Raw genomic sequence first — 24,700 nt, forward strand, 5'->3', positions numbered from 1 at the left:
TTTTTTTTCCCATGGCAAAAAAGAAAACCAGACGCAGACCTAAGTCTTTGGTCTTTTTTTAAAAATCTGCTGTATATAAAATACTGTGTTATAGCTTGGAAAATGAATGTGACATAATGATGTTTGTTTCCAACATTAGGGCTGTTTTCCTAAAGAAGTAAAACCGCTTCCTGTCTTGTTTCCTTGCCACGATGCTAATGAGTATCGTGATACTGGTAACGTCCCGGGCGCAGTTGCCAGGGAATCATAAACAGGCTAGTGCTCAGGCTAACATACACTAGCTGCTGTAGTGTGGGATGCATTGCCATGCTAGACTGTAGTTAATCTGAGATTCATCGATTTGTTGACTCCTTTTTCTCCATAGGGTGCTACTGGTTGAGCTGGAGGGTCACCAGGATGCCTGGCCCTTCCTTAACCCTGTCAACCCCAAATCTGTCCCTGGCTACAAGAAAGTCATCAGGAAACCCATGGATTTCTACACAATCCGAGAGAAGCTCGTCCACAGCCAGTATGTGTACCATACAATATTAGTTTGAAAAATGATCTGCATACAGTGTTGCCTGATACCTATATGATTCTGTCTCATAAATGTCATAATTAAATTATTATTCGTCTCAATTTACAGGTACTTGAACCTCGAGACGTTTATAATCGACGTTAACTTGGTTTTTGATAACTGTGAAAGGTTTAATGAAGACAATTCGGACATTGGACAAGCCGGACACAACATGAGGAGGTTTTTTGAGAATAGATGGAATGAGCTGTTAAAACAAACCAACTAGGCTAGTTTGGACTACTTTATCCTCACTATACTGTATGGGACCAGCAGTAACCACAAGCAGAGCAGCTGGATTGGTCGAAAGTCTCTCCGTCAGCAACCAGGGAACCTAAATGAATTTACAATTGTAATTCTACACATTCACTTCAGTGATGTACAGTAGAATGCAGTTTTTTTTTAAGAGCAGAGAATTGCACCCAAAGGGATACACACAAAAGGGGTGGGTGTTTTTAAAGTGCAATACCATTTCCTAGAAGAAACCACATCGGAGCTGTAACTGGGAACAAAACGTTCCAACTAACTGTACTTGGTTTATTTTTTATTTTTTATCATTAATATTAAAGTGAATGTATTTAATTTAGTCAATTATTTATGAGTGAAAATGGTTCCGTTTTCTAAGACGAGGAAGAAAAAAAGCAAAACTGCTTGAACAAAAATCTCACGGAATGTTTTTATTTTATTTTTTGGGACATTAAACTAAAGCCAAGAGAGAAGAAATTAATTGTTTACACTGCTCTGTGCCGCCGGGGTACCACAAGATTCCTGACGGTATTATTGTAACACTGCATTTCAATGTATCTTTACATTGCTCGCTAACTTCACACGGACAGTGAGGCAGCAATGACATCTGTATATACTATTCATTCATGTTAATATGAAGTATTGTTTGTAATATGTGTACATACAGTATTGTTACAAGAAATTCAATATTGTTTATGCCTTTGATTGTGGTGTTTCATTTCAGTCTAAAGTGATAAATACATGTATATTACCTGTGATGTATATCCTCTGCAAACACTGTGGTCTCTTCATTCTGGGTAATGCCTGCCCTCTCAAATGTGTGTGGAGGATATTATTTCAATCTTTTGGTTTAGCATTCCTTCAAAAGGTGTGTGTGTGTGTGTGTGTGTGTGTGTGTGTGTGTACAAAATGTCAACTCTGGTGGGCCTCGAATTTTGACATTATCATCCTATCGTCAGTATAGAATCCATTGTGATGCACAGTACCTTTCATAAAATATGTTCTCTCCATTTTCTTTGCCACAGACCCAAGGACACAGGGCGTTTGTAATAACCACTGTGTTTGAATCTTGCTGTGTCATGCATGGTCTACTGGTGCCATGTACAGCATTTTCTTTGTACCTGAGTCAGAGTACTTGAAGTTATTTTATTTATGAATATTGTGGGGAAAAGTCACTTTTTTTGTAGGAGCATAATTTTTCACTAGTTTGTGGGGCACGGATCTAATATAAAGGATCTTTTTCAACTCTGTATTTTGCATTCCGTCATATTTCATTTCCATACTATAACTACAAATATTTGTGTTGGTAGGATATCTGGGCAAAACATCAGTGTACAAAACATCAGGAACACCTTCCTAATATTGAGTTTGCACCCCTTTTTGCCCTGAGAACAGCCTCAATTCCTCGGGTCGTGGACTCTACAAGGTGTCGAAAGCATTCCACAGGGATGCTGGCCCATGTTGACTCCAATGCTTCCCATACTTGTGGCTGGATGTCCTTTGGTTGGCGGACCATTCTTGATACACACAGGAAACTGTTGAGCGTTAAAAACACAGCAGCGTTGCCAAATGTTTTGTACACTCAGTGCAGAACATAAGCCTGGTATTTAGCAATGTAATTTGAATGTCATTGGATTATTACTAGATTTGTCTAAAGAGTCTGTATGAGTTCAGGTGGGCCATCTTTCTTCAGAAAACAAAGGAAAGGAGGGGTGCTCAACAACGACAAAAATCATGAAATGGGCTTCCCAAGAAAAACTTCCAAAAGGACTAATTTGAGGTGGAAATTATTTGGAGCACTCAACAACAAAAAAAGCAGAGATTTGATTTTTTGGGGACTCTGTCTCCAGAGTCAGACACCCAATTATCACAAATAACCTATGTTTGCTGAACAAAAATATGAACACAACAATTTGAAAGATTTTACTGAGTTACAATTCATATAAGGAAATCAGTCAATTCATTAGGCCTAAATCTATGGACTTTACATGACTGGGAATACAGATATGCATCTATTGGTCGCAGATAAGACAAGGTAGGTGCATGGATCATAAAACCAGTCAGTATGTGGTGTGACCGACATTTGCCTCATACAGCGTGATATCTTCACATTGAGTTGATCAAGGCTGTTGATTGTGGCCTGTGGAATGTTGTCCCACTCTTCAATTACTGTGTGAAATTGCTGGACATGGGCTGGAACTAGAACAGGCTGTCGTACATGTCGAGCACCCCAAATATGCTCAATTGGTGACATGTCTGGTGAGTATGCAGGCCATTGAAGAACTTTTGACATTTTCAGATTTTAGGAATGATCAGCATTATGCTGAAACATGAGATGATGGTGACTGAAGAATGGCACAACAATGGGCCTCAGGATCTTGTCACTGTATCTCTGCATTCAAATAGCCATTGATAAAATCCAATTGCAGTTGTCAGTAGGTTCTGCCTGCCCATACATAACCCCACTGCCACCATGGGGCACTCTGTTCACAACCTTGACATCAGCAAACTGCAGTTGAGAGGCCTGTTGGAGAGGCCTGTTGGACGTACTGTCAAATTCTTTTAACATTGTTGGAGGCGGCTTATGGTTAAGAAATTAACATTCAGTTCTCTGGTAAGGACATTCCTGCAGTCAGCATGCCAATTGCACACTCCCTCAACACTTGAGACATCTGTGGCATGACAAAACTGCTCATTTTAGAGTGGCCTTTTGTCCCCAGCACAAGATGCACGTGTGTAATAATGATCATGCTGTTTAATCAGCTTTTGATATGTCACCTGTCAGGTGGATGGATTACCTTGGCAAAGGAGAAGTGTTCATTAACAAGGATGTAAAAAAAAAAATGTGCACAACATTTGAGTGTGTATTGACAATTTCTGGATTATTTTATTTCAACTCATGAAACATGGGACCAACCCTTTCCATGGTGCATTTATATTTTTGTTCAGTGTATTAGTATCGACAAGGCCTATTGATTAACGAGACTATGTTTCTCGTATTATTTTGTTCTATAATTTGCCATTTTACTTTGAAACATTTTTATTTTATAATATAATAATAATTCTTACACTGTCTCAATGGGCCACTACGCTATAAATATGAGATTAAGTGCAATGGCTCAAATCACTCTTGACCTCGAAACGTCAGTCACCTGCCCGCATCCTGTACAATGGATTAAAGTGAGCTAAAATAACTACGATATCTCTGCTTTTTTTTATTTTATTAAGTGCTCCAACTCCTTTCTACCTCGAAAGCGTAAATTGGATATTTGAGAAACATGTTCGTAAATACAAGGACATTTTCGAGTGTCATATAACAACTTCCAACGTCACGTGTTGAGCAATCGGTCATGAGGTTTATTGTGTACAAAAGGTAAGCGCCACCTGTCACCAACAGCACAAGGTCGGCTGATAACAGGTAAAGAAAGGTAAGACTGTTGTTTTCAAAGATTCATAGTTTTAGATTTGGCAAGATTAACAATATCAGTAACAAAACGCCTTTGTCTGATTTAACACCTGCACACATGAAAGTAGTACCTACCTACCTACCTGATTTGTGTTTTATTCTATATCCAGTGATATAAATACAGAATTTCGGTTCCGTTAATGCCTGTGTGTTTTGCGCCACCTAGTGTAAGCTAAGGTTGTTAACTTTTATTTACAGGAAGAGCATCTACCGTGACAAAATGGTGTCATTAATCTGCACGCTCCAGGACCATCGAGATGAAGTATATTGGTGCGCGTTCTCCCCCACACTACTGGCGACTTGCTCCGGGGATAAGACCATACGTATCTATAACACCAATGACTTCTCGGAGTTGCCGTTTTCGCCTCTGTCAGGCCATCGCTATGGAGTTCACTGCTGCAGTTTCAGTGTATGTGGCACCTACTTGTTCACCTGTTCCACAGACGCTTTAACTATCATTTGGAGTATGGCAACAGGTGAGGTAAAGACGAAATTTGAACATCCTGGAGGCAGCCCAGTCAGGGTGTGCTCACTGTCTCCCGACTCCTCTCTCCTGCTGTCAGGGGCATCAGATGGAACCTTGGCCCTTTGGGATTTCCACTCTAAGAAATTACGCAAGTAGGTTATAGATCATGAGACAAATCCCTATATTGCATTGTACCAGTCAAGTTTGGACACACATACTCATTCAAAGGTTTTTCTTTATTTGTAGTATTTTCTACATTGTAGAATAATAGTGAAGACATCAAAACTATGAAATAACACATGGAATCATGTAGTTACCAAAAAAAGTGTTGAATCAAAATATATTTGAGATTCTTCAAAGTGTCCACCCTTTGCCTTGATGACAGCTTTGCACACTTGGCATTCTCTCAGCTACCTTCATGAGGTAGTCCTGGAATGCATTGTAATGAACAGGTGTGCCTTGTTAATAGTTAATTTGTGGAATGTCTTTCCTTCTTAATGCATTTGAGCCAATCAGTTGTGTTGTGACAAGGTTGGGTGGTATACAGAAGGTAGCCCTATTTGGTAAAAGACCAAGTCCATATTATGGCAAGAACAGCTCAAATAAGCGAATAGAAACGACAGTCCATTATTTTAAGACATGAAGGTCAGTTAATCCGGAAAATGTCAAGAACTTTGAACGTTTCTTCAAGTGCAGTTGCAAAAACCATCAAGCGCTATGATGAAACTGGCTCTCATGAGGACCGCCACAGGAAAAGACCCACAGTTACCTCTGCTGCAGAGGATATGTTTATTACAGTTAACTGCCCCACAGATTGCAGACCAAATTAATTATTCACAGAGTTCAAGTAACAGACACATCTCAACATCAACTGTTCAGAGGAGACTGCGTGAATCAGGCCTTCATGGTTGAATTGCTACAAAAAAAAACACAACTAAAGGACACCAATAAAAATGAGACTTGCTTGGGCCAAGAAACATGAGCAATGGACATTAGACCGGTGGAAGTCTGTCCTTTGGTCTGATGAGTCCATATGGGAGATTTTTGGTTCCATCCGCTGTGTCTTTTGTGAGATGCAGAGTAGGTGAACGGATGATCTCCGCATGTGTGGTGGTGGAGGAGGTGTGGGGGTGCTTTGCTGTTGACAGTGTCAGTGATTTATTTAGAATTTAAGGCACAATTAACCGTCATGGATACCACAGCATTCTGCAGCGATAGTCCATCCCATCTGGTTTGGGCTTGGTGAGACTATCATTTTTTTTCAACAGGACAATGACCCAACACACCTCCAGATTGTGTAAGGGCTATTTGACCAAGAGGAGAGTGATGGAATGTTGCATCAGATGACCTGACCTCCACAATCACCCGACCTAATTGGAATAATCTACATTTGGATTTGTTTAACACTTTTTTTTGGCTACTACATGATTCCATATGTGTTATTTCATAGTTTTGATGTCTTCACTATTATTCTACAATGCAGAAAATAGTAAAAATAAAGAAAAACCCTTGAATGAGCAGGTGTGTCCAAACTTTTGAAGTTGGTGTGTCCAATCTTGAATAAAGCATTGTATTGCTTGTCCTCATTTCTCCAACCTAATATGTGTATATAGGCCTACTCTTTAAAATGGTACGTCATATTCCACTGTTCAACTTCCCAGATCTAAGGCCGTGACAGAGGCCACGGTGATGGCGTGCTGCTTCACTCCGTGTGGTCAGATGTTTGTGACAGGATGTACATCTGGAAATATCAAAGTGTGGGATTTGGACGTGAAGCAGCTCTATGCAGAGAGGGATGCCCATGATATGGGGGTGGCCTGCTGCCATTTTGCACCCCAGTTTGACATTGGTAAGATGAGCACAGCATAGTTACCTCACTGATCCTCTCATTGAGTCACTGTTCTCTTCAACAAATTGAGATAGTGCCCAGTTGAGGTATCATGTGTAAGGAAAAAACACACATACAGTACCGGTCAAAAGTTTGGACACACCTACTCATTCAAGGGTTTTTCTTTATTTTGACTATTTTCTACATTGTATAACAATAGTGAAGACATCAAAACTATGAAATAACACATGGAATCATGGAGTGACAAAAAGTGTTCAACAAATCAAAATATATTTTAGATTCTTCAAAGTAGCCACATTTTCTCAACCAGCTTCACCTGGAATGCTTTTCCAACAGGAGTTCCCACATATACTAGGCTCCAGAGTGGCGCAGTTGTCTAAGACACTGCATTTCAGTGCAACAGGTGTCACCTGGTTCGAATCCAGGCTGCATCACATCCAGGCGTGATTGGGAGTCCCATAGGGCGGTGAACAATTGGCCCAGTGTCGCCCGGGTTTGGCCCGGGTTTTTCCTTCACTCTGCGGTCCAACTCATCCCAAACCATTTCAATTGGGTTGAGACCAGTTGATTGTGGAGGCCTTTTACCAGCTAGGCCAGTTGAAGTCTCATTTACAACTGCGACGTGGCCAAGATAAAGCAAAGCAGTGCGACAAAAACAACAACACAGGACATGGATAACGTACAGTCAATAACACAATAGAAAAATCTGTATACAGTGAAGTAAGGAGGGGAGGCAATAAATAGGCCAATAGTGGCAAAGTAAATACAATTTAGCAATTGATAGAGTGATAGATGTGCAGATGAGGATGTGCAAGTACAAATACTGATGAGGTAGGTAGTTGGTTGGATTTATTTACAGATGGGCTGTGTACAGCCGCAGCGATCGGTAAGCTGCTCTGACAGCTGACGCTTAAAGTTAGTGAGGGAGATATACAGTGCCTTGCGAAAGTATTCGGCCCCCTTGAAATTTGCGACCTCTTACCACATTTCAGGCTTCAAACATAAAGATATAAAACTATTTTTTTGTGAAGAATCAACAACAAGTAGGACACAATCATGAAGTGGAACGACATTTATTGGATATTTCAAACTTTTTTAACAAATCAAAAACTGAAAAATTAAGTTAATACTTTGTAGCGTCGCCTTTTGCTGCGATTACAGCTGTAAGTCGCTTGGGGTATGTCTCTATCAGTTTTGCACATCGAGAGACTGACATTTTTTCCCATTCCTCCTTGCAAAACAGCTCGAGCTCAGTGAGGTTGGATGGAGAGTATTTGTGAACAGCAGTTTTCAGTTCTTTCCACAGATTCTCGATTGGATTCAGGTCTGGACTTTGACTTGGCCATTCTAACACCTGGATATGTTTATTTTTGAACCATTCCATTGTAGATTTTGCTTTTTGTTTTGGATCATTGTCTTGTTGGAAGACAAATCTCCGTCCCAGTCCCAGGTCTTTTGCAGACTCCATCAGGTTTTCTTCCAGAATGGTCCTGTATTTGGCTCCATCCATCTTCCCATCAATTTTAACCATCTTCCCTGTCCCTGCTGAAGAAAAGCAGGCCCAAACCATGATGCTGCCACCACCATGTTTGACAGTGGGGATGGTGTGTTCAGGGTGATGAGCTGTGTTGCTTTTACGCCAAACATAACGTTTGCATTGTTGCCAAAAAGTTCAATTTTGGTTTCATCTGACCAGAGCACCTTCTTCCACATGTTTGGTGTGTCTCCCAGGTGGCTTGTGGCAAACTTTAAACAACACTTTTTATGGATATCTTTAAGAAATGTCTTTCTTCTTGCCACTCTTCCATAAAGGCCAGATTTGTGCAATACACGACTGATTGTTGTCCTATGGACAGAGTCTCCCACCTCAGCTGTAGATCTCTGCAGTTCATCCAGAGTGAGGGGCCTCTTGGCTGCATCTCTGATCAGTCTTCTCCTTGTATGAGCTGAAAGTTTAGAAGGACGGCCAGGTCTTGGTAGATTTGCAGTGGTCTGATACTCCTTCCATTTCAATATTATCACTTGCACAGTGCTCCTTGGGATGTTTAAAGCGTGGGAAATCTTTTTGTATCCAAATCTGGCTTTAAACTTCTTCACAACAGTATCTCGGACATGCTTGGTGTGTTCCTTGTTCTTCTCTGCGCTTTTAACGGACCTCTGAGACTATCACAGTGCAGGTGCATTTATACGGAGACTTGATTACACACAGGTGGATTGTATTTATCATCATTAGTCATTTAGGTCAACATTGGATCATTCAGAGATCCTCACTGAACTTCTGGAGAGAGTTTGCTGCACTGAAAGTAAAGGGGCTGAATAATTTTGCACGCCCAATTTTTCAGTTTTTGATTTGGTAAAAAAGTTTGAAATATACAATAAATGTCGTTCCACTTCATGATTGTGTCCCACTTGTTTTTGATTCTTCACAAAAAAAATACAGTTTTATATCTTTATGTTTGAAGCCTGAAATGTGGCAAAAGGTCGCAAAGTTCAAGGGGGCCGAATACTTTCGCAAGGCACTGTAAGTCTCCAACCTCCAACTAACTTTAAAACAGTTATAGAGTTAGGAGAAAACTGAAGATGGATCAACAACATTGTAGTTACTCCACAATACTAACCTAAATGACAGAGTAAAAAGAAGAAAGCCTTTACGGAATCAAAATATTCCAAAACATGCACCGTGTTTGCAACAAGGCACTAAAGTAAAACTGCAAAAAATGTGGCAAAGAGATTAACTTGGTCTTGAATTCAAAGCATTATGTTTGGGACAAATCAACACAACTCATCACTAAGTACCACTCATATTTTCAAGCATGGTGGTGGCTGCATCATGTTATGGGTATGCTTGTCATCAGCAAGTACTAGGGAGTTTTTTTTAGGATAAAAATAAATGTAATAGAGCTAAGCACAGGCAAAATCCTAGAGGAAAACCTGGTTGAGTCTGCTTTCCAACTGACACTGGGAGACAAATTCACCTTTGCAGCAGCACAATAACCTAAAATACAAGGCTTACCAAGACAACATTGAATGTTCCTGCGTGTCCTAGTTAAAGTTTTGACTTAAATCGGCTTGAAAATCTATGGCAAGACTTGAAAATGGCTATCTAGCAATGACCAACAACCAACTTGAGCTTGAATCATTTTTTAAAGATTATTGTGAAATATTGTACATTCCAGGTTTGCAAAGCTCTTAGACTTACCCAGAAAGACTCACAGCTGTAATCACTGCCTAATGTAATTCTAACATGTACTGTATTGATTCAGGGGTTTGAATACTTATGTAAATGAGATATTTCTATATGACATTTTTTATAGATTTTAAAAAATTGCAAACATTTTTTTCACTTTGTCATTACGGGGTGTGTAAATGAGTGAGGGGAAAAAATATATTTATTGATTTTGAATTCGGGCTGTAACACAACAAAATGTGGAATGAGTCAATGGGTATGAATACTTTCTGAAGACACTGTAGATCAGTATTTGTATTTATTTCCTACAGTCTTTTTAGATGTTCCACCCGCTCTCAGCTAATCATTTATTAAACTGGTGGAACATTTATTTACTCTTTAATCAATCATTAACATGAGTTCCTATTATCAATGCAATCCATTTAAGATTGTCAGAGTTGAATTCTAGAAATTGCCTGAAATGTATTATCAATGTTGCCCAGCACTTCAAATGATAGGCAACAACCATTTGTGTCCTCCTATTGTGATGGGGTCTTATTATGAGGGTTGCCTGGTTTGTAAACAAGTTAATATTATTATTCTGATGGAGGGCCAATGTGCCGCGTTTGTTCCTCTGCTCCACAGATTTCAGTTCGGTCGAGTTTCGATTGGCCTCCTGTGGACAGGACAGTCAACTGAAGGTATGGATCGTATCTCAGCATGGTGCAGCAGGTAAGCTGGCCTGGCCTCCATTCACCCCAGTCTCTCTCTCTCTCTCTCTCTCTCTTCTCTCTCTCTCGAAAAGATAGGGAGCAGCATCAACAACCTTAAATTATCTGAACTGGATAAAATAATTGCATTAGTTTAAAACAAACTGCATCAGTGCGCATCAGTACCTTTCCATATGAACATTTAAATAAATGTATACAAACTTTGTTTAAAGTCTGTTTATGGTATTTTCAACACATACTAGTTAAAAAGTCCAATAAGCTGGTCTCTGTCATAGATGTGTGTATATCTGTATATATACGGTACCAGTCAAGTTTGGACACACCTACTCATTCAAAAGTTTTTCTTTATATTTTGACTATTTTCTACATTGTAGAATAATAGTGAAGACATCAAAACTATGAAATAACACACATGGAATTATGTAGTAACCAAAAAAGTAGCCACCCTTTTCCTTGATGACAGCTTTGCACACTCTTGGCATTCTCTCAACCAGCTTCACCTGGAATGCTTTTCCAACAGTCTTGAAGGAGTTCCTACACATGCTGAGCATGTGGATGCTTTTCCTTCACTCTGCGGTCCAACTCATCCCAAACCATCTCAATTGGGTTGAGGTCGGGTGATTGTGCAGGCCAGGTTATCTGATGCAACACTCCATCACCCTCCTTCTTGGTCTAATAGCTCTTACACAGCCTGGAGGTGTGTTGGGTCATTGTCCTATTGAAAAACAAATGATAGTCCCACTAAACCCAAACCAGATGGGATGGCATATCACTGCAGAATGCTGTGGTAGCCATGCTGGTTAAGCATGCCATAAAATCACAGACAGTGTCACCACCCCACACCACACCACCTCCTCCATGCTTCACGGTGGGAACTACACATGAGGGGATCATCCGAAACAGCTGTTCCTGGGTGAGCCACATGGATGTGTTGTGGTGCCTTTGTCCTAGAGCAGCAGACACAGGACACTGAAGGGAGCACACAGAAACACAGGGAATGAAACCAGTGAACACGTACCTCTCACAGGCTGCAGAATAGGCCGCCTGCTGCAAAGTACAGGCCCTGGTGCTGTGCCTCGCCTGGGTATTGTTCCACATTCCCAGGAAATTGTCCTTTGCAGATGGGCTTAGCCGCATGGGTGGAATTTTTATTGTCATAATTTTTCAGTTCTCTTTTGTGTCAGTAACCTTTCAATTCAACTGGCATTCTGCTTCTGCTTCCTGTAGCCGATATGTTATTATTCATGCGTTTCCTCCTTAATTGTCCTGTAGAGTGTGTTTTAGAAAGAAAAAAAACATTTCTATCTTTATCTCTTCATTCACTGTGAATTTTAATAGCCACATGGCCATCACTACTTACTCAGCCTGTAAAGGCTCAATTAAAAAGAAGCAATTAGAGATTTTGAATGACTTGCCAGCAGGGAAAGAATGTCATGTAGATAAGATGAATTTGAAAAGGGACAACAGCCTTACCACAGTGCTCAGTTGTCAACCTGCAAACACGATGTGGCATTACTGAATTGGAATGTAGTGTGTGTGTGTGTGTAGCCAAATCCTAAATGAACAGTCAGTTGTTAATCCAACTGTGTTTGTGGTCATGGGAAGGGTTCCAGGGATGGTCAGAGGGGTGGTCAGTGTGACACACAGCCAGTGGGTGTGAGGTCTTCTCTACATGAGGTCTTTGTGTGTTATTGATTCCCAGCCTGTGAGATGAAGCTGCTCCACACTCTGACTGGTCAGTCGGCCCCTGTGCTCTCCTGTGCCTTCTCTTCTGATGGTGAGCTGCTTGTCTCAGGGTAAGACCGTCCGTCCCTCCATGTATGCTCTGATGTTAGTCCTCTCATGACCCTTAACCCTAACCATAGCTCTGGTCCAGGGCGTTTTGTGCGGATGGCGAGCTGCATGAACACCCTGGACCAGAGCTATCCTAACGCAAGCCGCACCGAACGCCTTAGACCAGACCCACTGGGCACACACTGGTTGAATCAACGTTGTTTCCACATCATTTCAATGACATTACGTTGAACCAACGTGGAATATGCTTTGACGTCTGTACCCAGTGGGGACTACCCTAACACTCATTTTGGCATAGCCTTAATGCTACTCTAGGGTACTTACAGGAATAATTACAGTCATAGCATCACTGTAATGTAAGGTGTGACCAAATAATTCTATCCATCCCTATTCAGTAGGAATAAGCCTCTGTTGGTATAATCAGATAGAAACATCCATTGCTGCTTTTAAATACTGCTGTTATCCTATTGTACCACTAGGGGTCTCTACTCTCTACTCTGTTACAACATTCTGCTCTGTGAGTGAGGCTTCAATCTCATTCATGCTCGTGTTTGTTTAGTGAAGTAGCAGTTTTTGCTTAATTTCTGCACATAATGGGAAAATACAATTTGCTTGTCTCTTGTACTGACGAGCTGTTGAGAAAAAGAAATGCATGTAATCACTCTTACGTGTTCTTCAACAGCTCAGTGGATAAAACGGTGACCGTGTACAATGCGGTATGTAAAACACAATCTTGTGGGCGTGGTCTTAGTAAGTTGTTTTGCTTTTTAAACAGATGTATCCGTCCACACTAACACCACTGCTTCCCGTGTACAAATCACAGTCTCTAAACAGTGAGAAATGCCAGACATTCATCTTTGTCAATGTTTGTTCATCTCTTCCTTTGTAGAGCGATGGAGTCCTCCTTCACACTTTGAAACGGCATGAGAGGTACCAGCATGACCTGCCTGTTACTCTCTGACGTTTGATAACTCACTGGAATTGTACGCATCAAAGACACTGAATTCCCGTGCCTCCCTCTCTTAGCTTTGTGACAGCCTGTGCCTTCTCTCCAACCCTGCCCTGGATTGCTACTGGCTCCATGGACAAGAAGGTCAACGTGTGGAGGATAGCAGATAGAGATAGTGGGCAGGGTAGGTAGTAGCCTGTTGTACTCTAATGTACCAATCAAAGCCCAGCAGCCATTTTGTGTGAGCCAGGCAGCCAGTTCCACAGGGAGTGTAGTGTGAATGTAGCCCCAGCGGGAGAAGCTCCTCTAGGAGAGCTGGAGGAGGAGTACTGTGCCTGCTCTGCTGACAGGGCCAGACTAAAAGTAAAAAAAATATAGAGGAAGATAAGTGTTTCCAATGACATCAGCAACCACTTTCTAGACAATTTGTATGCAGTTGGTTAACATCACATGATGCACACCCATGATGTCACTGGAAACACTTATCTTCTATATGTTTTACTACAAAACATAGAAACGGGCCATTTGATGTTTGGGTGGTGCTGGAGATGATGAATAGGAAGTACAATTATTATTATTATTTCCCCCTTTAATGGTCATTAGCAGGCTGGCTTTGAACCTAGGTGATGCGATCCATAATGACCTTGTCTAACCTCTAAGCCCCACAGTGCCACACTTGCAGAGGGCCCAATGGAGAGACAGAGATAAATCAGGTGAAATGTCTTAAACACGTAAACACTCAGGAAATGAAGCCGTGTCTGCAGACATCAGGGGGCCAAGCTAGACTAGAGTATTCAACAGAGGGTGTCCTTCTGAGAGTAGGCACGTTGACGGAGCACATTCCAAGCTCTCCCTCTTGCTCTGTGTACACAATCACCTTTGAAAGTGATTCATCTTGTGTTTTCTTGTGACTTCTAGCTCAACCCAGGAACCCCTCGTACCAAGGTAAGAACACACAGGGAAATGTCTTCTCATTCGTTCCAGTGCACAATGGGACGGTCAGGAGCAGGAGTCTCCAGATACTGGCCATAGATGCTGATCTTTGGTTAGTTTAGCATTTACCCCACTAATGGGGTTAGGATTAGGGGAGCTGATCCTAGATCTGTACGTAGGGGAGCTGGAGCCAGATGCTGGGCTAATAAATGGATGAGATGTCTGGAGGATGCATTAAAATAAACAATGATGACTTGTAAAGTGACAGATGACGAGGAGGTGCCAGTTCAAGAGTGGAACCTTTCCAAATAAAAAAATAACCGTCTCTTGGCAGAGCTTCCCTAAACCCCCCTCAGTCAGCTAGGCTCCCAGAAGCTTCAAGGATACTGACATGACCTTCCCCTGAGTCCCAAATAGAGTGCACTACTTTTGACTAGGTCCGTAGGGTGCCATTTGGGATGCAGGCTCAGATTCCCATCTCTGTGGGACTGTGAAGGGGGAGGTGTTACCGTACATTACAGGCAGATTTGATAAGAGGCCACTTACTGTTCTAGTATGTTTCGGTTGATAGTGTTGGTGCTGTTTCACATAACATCATTAAGCCTCCATCCACATGAATGCTTCTGAGAGGGAAATTCAGTGGGGAAGTCAGTGGTGGTATTTTGGCCTGAGGGGCAAGGAAACGATTGTGAATGACTGGGATAACAGATAGCGAGAGATGGAGGGTGACGTGAAGGGAGCGAGAGATGGAGGGTGACGTGAAGGGAGCGAGAGATGGAGGGTGACGTGAAGGGAGCGAGAGATGGAGGGTGACGTGAAGGGAGCGAGAGATGGAGGGTGACGTGAAGGGAGCGAGAGATGGAGGGTGACGTGAAGGGAGCGAGAGATGGAGGGTGACGTGAAGGGAGCGAGAGATGGAGGGTGACGTGAAGGGAGCGAGAGATGGAGGGTGACGTGAAGGGAGCGAGAGATGGAGGGTGACGTGAAGGGAGCGAGAGATGGAGGGTGACGTGAAGGGAGCGAGAGATGGAGGGTGACGTGAAGGGAGCGAGAGATGGAGGGTGACGTGAAGGGAGCGAGAGATGGAGGGTGACGTGAAGGGAGCGAGAGATGGAGGGTGACGTGAAGGGAGCGAGAGATGGAGGGTGACGTGAAGGGAGCGAGAGATGGAGGGTGACGTGAAGGGAGCGAGAGATGGAGGGTGACGTGAAGGGAGCGAGAGATGGAGGGTGACGTGAAGGGAGCGAGAGAGGTGAGGAAAAGCGAACAATGCCACGTTAATGTGAAATGTCACTCGGCTGCTTAATGATAAACACTCCATGCTTTACATTTCCTACGTGGTGTCATTAGCAAGCGCAGTACACAACACTGTGCGTTTTTATCTTGGCGATACATGAAAAATGATAGCCGCTCGCACAATGTCATGTGAAGGTTGCCTCTGACGAACAATGTGCCTGCAAAGGCCAGAAAAACACAACCTTGTCGGGGGAAGGGAGGCTCCGAAGCTGATAAATATTCCCAGGGCATGCAAATGTGATTTAAAGCACTGTTGATAAAAAGAGGATGTATAGTTTGGTGACAGGTTAGGAATCACTGGTTGGTCATTTGCTATCAGCACCGATGGAGGGTCTTCTTTTGGGTGGAATGTGTGGTAATGTGTTTGTAGGGATCTGATAAGTAGTATTGCAGGAGACGGCGGGGGTGAAGGACTCGAGGAGGGGGCATGTGGGAAGGCCCTTCCTCCCTTCCTGTGTTTGTGTGTGTCCCACAGGAGCAGGAAGGAAGCTGTCAGGTCACTCCAGGCTGCTGGTGAGCGACTGGTCCGAGGAGGATGTGTTGGCCTGGCTGAGTGAGGAGGGTCTAGAGGAGCTGGTCACAACCTTCACAACCAATAACATAGATGGGCCTGAGCTGCTCTGTCTGACCAAGGAGACCCTGGCCTCAGAGCTGAGCATCGGTAAGGACATGGAATTCACAACTAGGGTTGCAAAATTCTGGTAACGTTCCCCAAATTACCAGATTTTCCAGAAACCCGGGTTCAGTGTTTCTCCTATATATTTTTGTTGCAAAGGTGGGGGATACTTTTTGTTGTAGGAGTTTGAGAAGACCTGACAGGAAATGTTGCAGCGTGAAAGCTAATTTCCTGCAGTTCTACACATTTTGCAATGGCTAATTCTGTATTCTAATGCTCAAACATTATAACCAAATCAATGGGGACTCTAATCGGGGACCCTAAGCATGTGCTCTGCGTGCTCGGTCGGTAATCCAGCCATGCCAAAAGTACTCGGAAATTCATTTTATTTATTGGTTTAATCGTTTTAGCTTTTATTCTGGTGATTTGTTCTTAGTTCTACATTTTTTTTGAATGGGGCATGCTTATTTAAGATGGTGAGGAAAGCATTTTTAAAGAACAACCAGGCATCCTCTACTGAAGGGATGAGGTCAATATCCTTCCAGGATACCCAGGCCAGGTCGATTAGAAAGGCCTGCTCGCTGAGGTGTTTTAGGGAGCGTTTGACAGTGATGAGATGTGGTCGTTTGACCGCAGGCATTGAGGCAGTGATCGCTGAGATCCTGGTTAAAGACAGCGGAGGTGAATTTAGAGAGCAGGTTGGTCAGGATGATATTTATGAGGGTGCCCATGTTTACGGATTTATGGTTGTACCTGGTAGGTTCCTTGATAATTTGTATGAGATTGAGGGAACCTAGCTTAGATTGTAGGACGGCCGGGGTGCTAAGCATATCCCAGGTTAGGTCACCTAACAGTACGGACTCTGAAGATAGCTGGGGGGCAATCAATTCACATGGTGTCCAGGGTACAGCTGGGGGCTGAGGGGGGTCTATAACAAGCGGCAACAGTGAGAGACTTATTTCTGGAAAGGTGGATTTTTAAAAGTAGAAGCTCGAACTGTTTGGGCACAGACCTGGATAGTATGACAGCACTCTGCAGGCTACCTCTGCAGTAGATTGCAACTCTACCCCTTTTGGCAGTTCTATCTTGATGTAAAAGGTTGTAGTTGGGGATGGAAATTTCTGAATTTTTGGTGGCCTTCCTAAGCTAGGATTCAGACATGGCAAGGACATCAGGGTTGGCAGAGTGTGCTAAAGCAGTGAATAAAACACACTTAGGGAGGAGGCTTCTGATGTTAACGTACATGAAACCAAGGCTTTTACAATTACCAAAGTTAACAAATGAGAGCGTCAAGGGTGTAGGTGTAAATCTGGGGGCTACAGGGCCTGGGTTAACCTCTACATCACCAGAGGAACAGAGGAGGAATAGGATAAGGGTACGGCTGAAGGCTATAAGAACTGGTCGTCTAGTGCGTTGGGAACAGAGAATAAAAGGAGCAGATTTCTGGGCGTGATAGAATAGATTCAGGGCATAATGTACAGACAAGGGTCTGGTAGGATGTTAGTACAGTGGGGGTAAACCTAGGCATTGATTGACGATGACAGAGCTTGCATCTCTGGAGACACCAGTTAAGCCAGGTGAGGTCTCCCCATGTGTGGGGTGTGTGACAAAAGAGCTATCCAAGGCATGTTGAGCTGGACTAGGGGCTCTACAGTGAAATACATTAATAATAACTAACCGGAACAGCAGAAGACAAGGCATATTGACATTAGAGAGAGGCATGTGTAGCCGAGTGATCATAGGATCCAATGAGCAGCAATAGGTGAGTCAGGGAGCCGTTCGGTAGTCGCTACTGTGCTAGGCGAACGGAAGGCACGGCGTTCAGAAAGATAGCGGGCCGTGGCTAGCAGATTGGTCATTGGTACTGCCGGCACTGTCTTTCACCTCTTCCTCCACTTCCACACTCCTCCATGACAAAACTGTATCACTTGAAGAGGGTCCTGGCTCTGTAGTGTGCTTGACGCAAATGATAGTATATCCTATAATATAATACCATTTGTAATAACATCATAATCAACATTTCAGTTGCTATTTCAGTTACTTTAATGACTTAAATCAATTTCATGCACCACGGGAAAAAATTAAGCAGCACTGAAAACTGCAGAATATTGACCCAAATTACCTACAGTTGCGTATTCCCACCACTAGATGTCAGTAAACTACCATATTTCAGTCTGCATCAAAGCCATGGAGACTTACCTTGGCCATATGATTTGAAGGTATTATTTTAACATTGGCTGTCACTTATACAGACTGAGTCACTCAATGCTTCAAACTGTCCAGCATCCAATACAGTCTATAGGCTGTTTTTGTTTCATATAATGATCATTATGTGGAAAAATAATTAGTGTTTGAATGCTTATCATTGAAAAAGGCTTGAATCATTTTCATTTTTTTCATAATAATAAAAAAAGAAATTCCCACGCACTATGCCAACTGACATGTCATTCAACACAATGCTGCTCACCTACTTTTTCAGTTGGGAGACAGGGCTGGTTCAGGGGTATGGGGATGGGGAGACAGGGCTGGTTCAGGGGTATGGGGATGGGGAGACAGGGCTGGTTCAGGTGTATGGGGATGGGGAGACAGGGCTGGTTCAGGTGTATGGGGATGGGGAGACAGGGCTGGTTCAGGGGTATGTGGATGGGGAGACAGGGCTGGTTCAGGTGTATGGGGATGGGGAGACAGGGCTGGTTCAGGGGTATGGGGATGGGGAGACAGGGCTGGTTCAGGGGTATGTGGATGGGGAGACAGGGCTGGTTCAGGTGTATGGGGATGGGGAGACAGGGCTGGTTCAGGGGTATGGGGATGGGGAGACAGGGCTGGTTCAGGGGTACGGGGATGGGGAGATGTTAGAGGAGCAAAAGTAGCCTATTTCACTATTTGCTAACAGGTTCATTTTCACCAGTCACAGACTACACCCATCTTTCTTTGTGAAAAATTGGGTGACAGTGTCACCCTTTCTTTCCTCTCTCCCGTCTTTTCTTTCTTTTCGTTTTTGTAAACCAGATGTGTCTTTAGGAAGCTGAGACATGATGCTCCACCGGCACTCCTCACTCGCAATTCACTGCTAGCAAGTACCGTTCACACCTGGTTTGGGGGCAGGACCATGTAAATAGAGGGTGTGAAAAATAAACCGTTTAGTTTTATTAGTACAATTGTAAATAAATTATTATATTAATGATGAAAGGTTATTAATTTAATATTGAAAAAAATGTACCAAATGTCCCCCGGCCATGCGGCGCCCCTGTGTCTGACTTGTGACCTGGCATCTCCATTCCTCGTTAGTAATGAAGGGACCCAGGAGTAGATACATAGGATTATTCTGGATTGTGCAATTCTGTTGGAATGGAATACATGCCACAGAGGCTTTTATCGGGCTTCTAATATTCCCACAATGCTCCCCAAATCAAATTGTAATCTGCTTTGGGGCTGCCAAGGTGTGACATTACTACTTCCAAAATGTCCCATTGGAAATGACTTGCTTATATAATTAGCTTCAGACAATTTCCCCATCAGCCATCAGATGACCTTAGATGTTAAAATAGTTTGGACAGGACCTAGTGTCTTACATTTTCTATGGCATGCTATTACCTCAACCATCAATGTTAGAGAGAAAATTACATGTTTACTCTGTGTCTTCACTGTGACTATAGTTTTCTGAATCAGTAGTAATCATTACCAATGAATCGTTACTGAGGAAGCAATACATTGCTATGAATCCCCTTTCCTTTCTGCTATCCACACTAACCTACTTCAGGATTTCCTGAAGATGCTGTTTGTGGATACAGTGAAATAAATTAGATTCTTCACCACATCTCTGTAGAGGAGGTTTCCAAAACTGACAACCCCCCTCCAATTAGTTTTTTGTTGGACATAAAAGACTGTAAAAACACCAAGTGATTTTAAATGTGGAAATCTGTTCCAAAGTATTCCCACGCATAATAGAAAGATACTGTGTATGTAATTGTATGGAAATATAAGCAAGGTTTGAAATTATACTTTTTTTGGTAAAATATATCTGTTTTGGCTTCTTGCGGTCCTGTGATTGTCAATATGCAAACTGTGAGGGTAAGTTACAAAGTGTATTTCGCAAGAAATCATGAATGTCACCTCATTTGCTGCAATGCAGTCACAAAGAAAGATACTGTAAATATTGCTCAGAGTTGAGCAATTCCCTTATCCGCATTAGTTAATTGTATGACTAATGGGTTCAGCAAGTCTGATTGGACGTACATATTTTGATTGAGCACTTTTCCCCACTGTGATTTGACCTTTTGTGATTGCACTGCCCGATCTATCTATAGTGCTGCATCTGCACTGAGTTTCCTCCAATCACATTGGTTGAGTTTGCTCCCCATAGTCTCATGGGGCCCCTGATTGCAGGTGCTAGCTAATTAACTCTACAGAGACACTAAAGTCATGTGGTGCTGGGGTTTCTGTCTTTCACGCCACCAACACAGTTTTCTGTCAGTTCCTAGCCTAAGCGCACGTGTGTGTGTATGTTTGTGTGTGTTTAGATCTGTTTCCCTTGAGCACCAAGTCACTAGGCACTGGCAGAACTGTGATTAACAAACAGAGCATTCCATATGTAGGCGCAAGGTCTTCCACAGGAAGAGGTCTGATTGGGTTGCTGCTAGATGGTATGAAGCTACGGTAAAAATGTTGTATGTTCAGGTCACATCGGGGAGAATTTGAGCTAACCCTAACCCTTTTCCTAACCTTAACCTAATTATCTTAACCTGCTATGTTAATTCTCCTAACCTGCTACGAAAAGTCACTTCTGTCCGTAGCTGTATACCATCTAGTCAAAACCGTCTGATTTGGGAGATGATCATTCCTTGGTATACATCCCGGACCCTGTCGAACTGCCTGACAATGAGGCCGTTTTCAGACTGCAGCTCAGTTCTGTTCCCCAGAGGCCGTAACTGAATCATCTACAATGCAGCCAAGAGGCGGACGGAGGCAGACGTCATTGTGTCTGGGGCTCTGTTTCACCATGCCAGAAAGGTGACGTGCTGCTCTAAATAAAGGTGGCCTACTGGTACCTGCTGTCGACATACTGGCACCCACCGGAAAACCACAATTCTCTGGCCCTGGAGATGCACTATTCAAACCTATTCCTTTGGGTAACTGTAGGCTTTAGGAGTTACAATTATATTGAGCAGCGGTTGCTTTTCTGTGCCCCAAGTGATAGCGAACATCTTCCTGGCAACCATCTCTCTTCCTGTGGAACATTCCACGTTCCAACACCAATAACAGATTCAAGTGATCCTCAGGGATGACGTTCAGTTGCCTGCTGCTTTTGAAAAGCAGAGCTTTAAAACTGTCTACAGGCTTTGAATCATCAGTATTACCCTTTGTTTCTGTGAAAATGGGTGAAGGAGAATCCCAGTCAGATTTATGCGTCTGTCTCTTATCGGGGTAAGCCAGAAGAAAGGATTGCACATTTTATTGAACAGTAGATGCTGTCATTGGGTTTCCTAGCACAGATAATGAGGGATTGTTTATGGAAGCACTGACACTGGCAGTTCCTCAGTTTAGCTTTACCCTTCACCAATGTCCACACACATGCTGTGTTAATTTCTAGGGAAATGTACTACTACCACAAATAACCATAAATATGACTTATCTATACAGGCCCAGACAATCAGAATGAGTTTTCCCTCACAAAAGGGCTTTAGTACAGACAGAAAAACTCTTCTTCAGTTTCATCAGCTGTCCGGGTGACAGGTCTCAAACGATCCTACAGGTGAAGAAGCCGGATGTGGACTTATGGTAGAGAAATTAACATTCAATTCTCTGGCAACAGCTGTGGTGGACATTCCTACAGTCAGCATGCCAATTGCACGCTCCCTTAACTTGACACATCTGTGGCATTGTGTTGTGGGACAAAACTGCATATTTCAGTGGCCTTGTGTCTCCAGAACAAGCTGCACCTGTGTATTTACATGTTTTATTTAACAATTGCCCACTCCCAGCACAAGGTGCACCTGTGTAATGATCATGCTGTTTAATCTGCTTGTTGATATGCCACACGTGTCAGGTGGATGGATTATCTTGGCAAAAGAGAAATGCTCACTAACAGGGATGTAAACAAATTTGTACACAACATTTAAGAGAAATACGTTTTTTTGTGCATATGGAACATTTCTGGGTTCTTTGATTTCAGCTCTTGAAACATGGGACCAACACTTTACGTGTTGCGTTTTATATGTTTGTCCAGTATAGTTTTGTATGTTGCCATTGTTTTCCTAGAGTCGGTGGGTCTCCGTGGTAAAGTCCTGAGGAAGGTGGAATCTCTGAAGGCAGAGTTGACGGGACTAGACGCCCCAGATGAGTTCCTCTGTCCAATCACCAGAGAGGTGATGAAGGACCCTGTCATTGCTGCAGGTGAGGGAGAGGGCATGAAAACATCTGTCTCACAGGCTGTGGATTTTTTCCATTAATTGGCCTTTTGAACAATCCGGTCAGCTCTGAAAAATCTGACTTGAAAAGATTTGTCAAGACTAATTAGTGGAAAAAAGTTGGGTTGCCGGTCTAAACGCAACCATACAGTGCATTCAGAAAATATTCAGAACCCTTCACTTTTTACACATTTTGTTACATTACAGCCTTATTCTAAAAAATGTCCCTCCATCTACACACAATGCCCCAGAATGACAAAGCAAAAACAGGTTTTTAGACATTTTTGCAAATGTGTTCAAAAAGAAAAAATAAATATCTGATTTACGATTCAGACCTTTTACTCAATACTTTGTTTAAGCACCCTTGGCAGCAATTACAGCCTCTAGTCTTCTTGGGTATGACGCTACAAACTTTCAGACCTTTTACTCTGTGTGAGTGTGTGTGTGCCTTTCCAAATCATGTCCAATCAACTGAATTTAAAGTTGTAGAGACATCAAGGATGGTCAATGGAAACAGGATGCACCTGAGCTCAATATCGAGTCTCATAGCAAAGAGTCTGAATACTTATTGTAAATAAGGTATTTGTTTTTTATTTTTAATACATATGCAAACATTTAGAAAAACCTGTTTTGGCTTTGTCATTGTGTGTAGACTAAGAATTGTTTTTTTTTAAATCCATTTTAGAATAAAGCTGTAACGTAACAAAATATGGAAAAAGTAAGGGAGTCTGAATACTTTCCAACTGCACATGTCCTTGTTCGGCAATGCTAACGTAGCCAATTTGTTATTGTTTAAAGAAAATATATGCAGTTTCCTGCTCCAACTATAAAAGTCATTATGTCAATGTCTGATGTATAAAATGTGACTGAAATCAACAGATGGATATTCCTATGAGAGAGAGGCCATTGAGAGTTGGATCAGCGCTAAGAACCGCTCCAGTCCCATGACCAACCTACCTTTACCAACCACTCTGGTCATGCCCAACAGAAGCCTGAAGACCGCTATTGGCCGTTGGACTGCCACTCAGTGATGGATTGGTGTACGAGTAATCAGTAATGCCTTACTCTGAAGAAGACTGTAAAATGAGGTCACCCAATTGTTTCTAATGAGAATACTCAGTGGTGCATTTGATGATCAGGAAGTGTAATTTCAGCATGTCGCCATCTTGCTACATGAAGTTTTTGGAAACATTGCATGCGTAGTTTGAGCTACTCTAGGAAGTGACGGTGCAGGCTAGCTCAGTGCTACCCCCTCTCATGGTGAACCTCAATTTGAAGGCCAACCAGGTACTACAGGCTACCATTTGCAACTAAATGATCCTTAGAACTTTGTCTGTGTGTGATTTTAAAGGAATTGCTTCAAAGACATACATCCAGTGAAATAGAAATCATGCACCATGATTGTGTTTGGAAAAGGTTTTTACATCCACAAATATTTACCACAAAAATCGCCATTTCCCCATTCACTATAAATGGGGGATCTTGTTTTCTGGAAACAATGCCTGCAGTACTGTGGTCGGCCTTCAACTTGAAATCCTCAATGCGAAGGGGGCATTTCAGAATCAAGACAAATTTGTACAATGTAATCACTGACAATCAGTTCACTGCACAGTTCTATTACATACTTTTGATTAAACAAGGGTGATTATTCATCAATGAATGATATGTCGTTTGCCTGTGTGTGCCTTGTAAATTACTAGATCTTTACATCATTTGTGCAATAGGATTTTCTGGGAATATACTAAATTAGAGTTGACGTTTATACTGTATATGCAGTATAAACATGTGGTTCTAAAATGTATTGTCTAACTTTGCTCTGGTCCAGGATGTTTAGTGTGCATTCAAACGGGCTCTACCACCCTGGACCAGAGCTATGTTGAACTGTGCCTCCTGTTCCCTGCTACAATGACAGCCAGCAGGCCTGAGTGTTTTCTCGGTGGGATTTTATTTCCCTATGTTGGGAATGGCAGTAATATTCTATTACACTATGTGATTATTAGTAACAGCTCACAATACTGGAAACATGGCAACCATTTCAACATACATACATATTAAAATATTGTCAATGGCACCATGCTCCCCCAAACCTTTTGTTTATAGATATTTTTTTTTATTAACTCTTTATTATAAATTGAAGTTGTGGCATGCACTTAAACCAATATTACTTTGACAGAGCTTATTATTGAACTTGTAAAATGTCTTAGTAGCTGTGCAAAAATAACTATATA

At 42.3% G+C, this 24,700-nt stretch overlaps 2 protein-coding genes across 15 annotated transcripts in view; both read left to right on the forward strand.

Annotated features, from left to right (window-relative positions):
- Positions 1 to 2,049, forward strand: part of LOC118367118 (bromodomain adjacent to zinc finger domain protein 2B-like) — a 96,643-nt gene extending 94,594 nt beyond the window's left edge. For all 13 annotated transcript variants that reach the window (XM_052493842.1, XM_052493844.1, XM_052493840.1 and 10 more), the window contains 2 exons: positions 365 to 508; positions 626 to 2,049. In XM_052493842.1, coding sequence (XP_052349802.1) covers positions 365 to 508; positions 626 to 782 — 301 coding nt within the window. In that variant the 3' untranslated portion in view covers positions 783 to 2,049. The remainder of the gene's footprint in view (positions 1 to 364; positions 509 to 625) is intronic.
- A 1,969-nt stretch (positions 2,050 to 4,018) lies between these two features.
- On the forward strand, positions 4,019 to 24,137 carry LOC118367120 (WD repeat, SAM and U-box domain-containing protein 1-like). 2 transcript variants are annotated; one of them, XM_052493857.1, is made up of 12 exons: positions 4,029 to 4,227; positions 4,464 to 4,883; positions 6,393 to 6,580; positions 10,392 to 10,478; positions 12,180 to 12,273; positions 12,954 to 12,987; positions 13,161 to 13,201; positions 13,298 to 13,404; positions 14,139 to 14,165; positions 15,925 to 16,110; positions 22,324 to 22,458; positions 23,352 to 24,137. In XM_052493857.1, exons 2-12 carry the CDS (start codon positions 4,486 to 4,488, stop codon positions 23,501 to 23,503), a joined length of 1,449 nt encoding a protein of 482 aa, XP_052349817.1. In that variant the 5' UTR covers positions 4,029 to 4,227; positions 4,464 to 4,485; the 3' UTR covers positions 23,504 to 24,137. The 2 variants fall into 2 exon arrangements, with proteins under 2 accessions (XP_035606082.1, XP_052349817.1); XM_035750189.2 differs by lacking the exon at positions 14,139 to 14,165 and having other exon boundaries at positions 4,019 to 4,227.
- The last annotated feature ends 563 nt before the right edge of the window (positions 24,138 to 24,700 follow it).

This window comes from Oncorhynchus keta, chromosome 34, assembly GCF_023373465.1.
Source record: "Oncorhynchus keta strain PuntledgeMale-10-30-2019 chromosome 34, Oket_V2, whole genome shotgun sequence".
Taxonomy (NCBI): domain Eukaryota; kingdom Metazoa; phylum Chordata; class Actinopteri; order Salmoniformes; family Salmonidae; genus Oncorhynchus; species Oncorhynchus keta.